At 42.2% G+C, this 911-nt stretch overlaps 1 protein-coding gene across 1 annotated transcript in view; it reads right to left on the reverse strand.

The window, feature by feature from the left end:
• Nucleotides 1-750: 750 nt before the first annotated feature.
• The window catches only part of LOC102833686, a 12,157-nt gene continuing 11,996 nt past the window's right edge, over nucleotides 751-911 (reverse strand). The window contains exon 4 of the mRNA XM_006868748.1: nucleotides 751-777. Within this exon, the coding sequence (XP_006868810.1) occupies nucleotides 751-777 (27 nt within the window). The remainder of the gene's footprint in view (nucleotides 778-911) is intronic.

Consider the following 911-nt stretch of genomic DNA (forward strand, 5'->3'; position numbering starts at 1 on the left):
AGACAAATCTGCTGCATGAGACCTCTTTAAAATATTCAAGAGCAAAGATGTCAGTTTGAGGACTAAGTTTTGCCTGACCCAAGCCAGAATATTTTTAGTAGCCTTATATGCATGTGAATGTTGGACAATGAATAAGGGAGATAGCTCATAAAAGAATTGGATTGCTAGAAGAACAAATAAATCTGCATTGGAAAAAGTACAGAAAGCCTGCTCCTTCGAAGCTAGGATGGTGATTCATCTCTCATACTTGAGACATATTATCAGGAGGAACCAGTCCCTGTAGAAGGACATTATGCTTGCTAAAATGGAGGATCACAGGAAAAGAGGGAGACCCTCAATGAGATGGATTGGCTCATTGGCAGTGACCTCCCTATAGGACAGAGTGGAACTGATCCACAGGACTTCCAAGGGTATAAATCTTCACAGAAGCAGACAACCTCTTTTTTCTCTTGCTAAACCAGCTGCTGGGTTTGAACCAGTGACCTTTCAGTTAGCCTGTACCACCAGGACTCTTTTTAAAAAAGCATTCCTATTATTCTAAGACGAGACCAGTTGGTGCAGTGGTTAAGCATTCAGCTGCTAAACTAAAGGTTGGAAGTTCAAACCCACCAGATGCTGTGTAGGAGACAGATGTGGCAGTCTGCTTCTATATTTACAGCCTAGGAAACCCTATGCAGCAGTGTCACCTGTCTTACAGGATGACTGTGAGTCCTAATTTACAGGATGACGATGAGTTTTGTTTTGACTGCTTTATAAAAAAGCAAGAATGAAGGAACCCTAGTGGAGCAACAGTTAAACATTGACTGTAAACTAAAAAAGCCAGTGGTTTGAACTCACCCAGAGACTCCACAGGAGGAAAATGTGGCAAAATGGCCCTGCAAAGTTCATAGCCTAGAAAACCCTACGGGATC

Source organism: Chrysochloris asiatica, unplaced genomic scaffold (genome assembly GCF_000296735.1).
Source record: "Chrysochloris asiatica unplaced genomic scaffold, ChrAsi1.0 scaffold00123, whole genome shotgun sequence".
NCBI classification, from domain to species: domain Eukaryota; kingdom Metazoa; phylum Chordata; class Mammalia; order Afrosoricida; family Chrysochloridae; genus Chrysochloris; species Chrysochloris asiatica.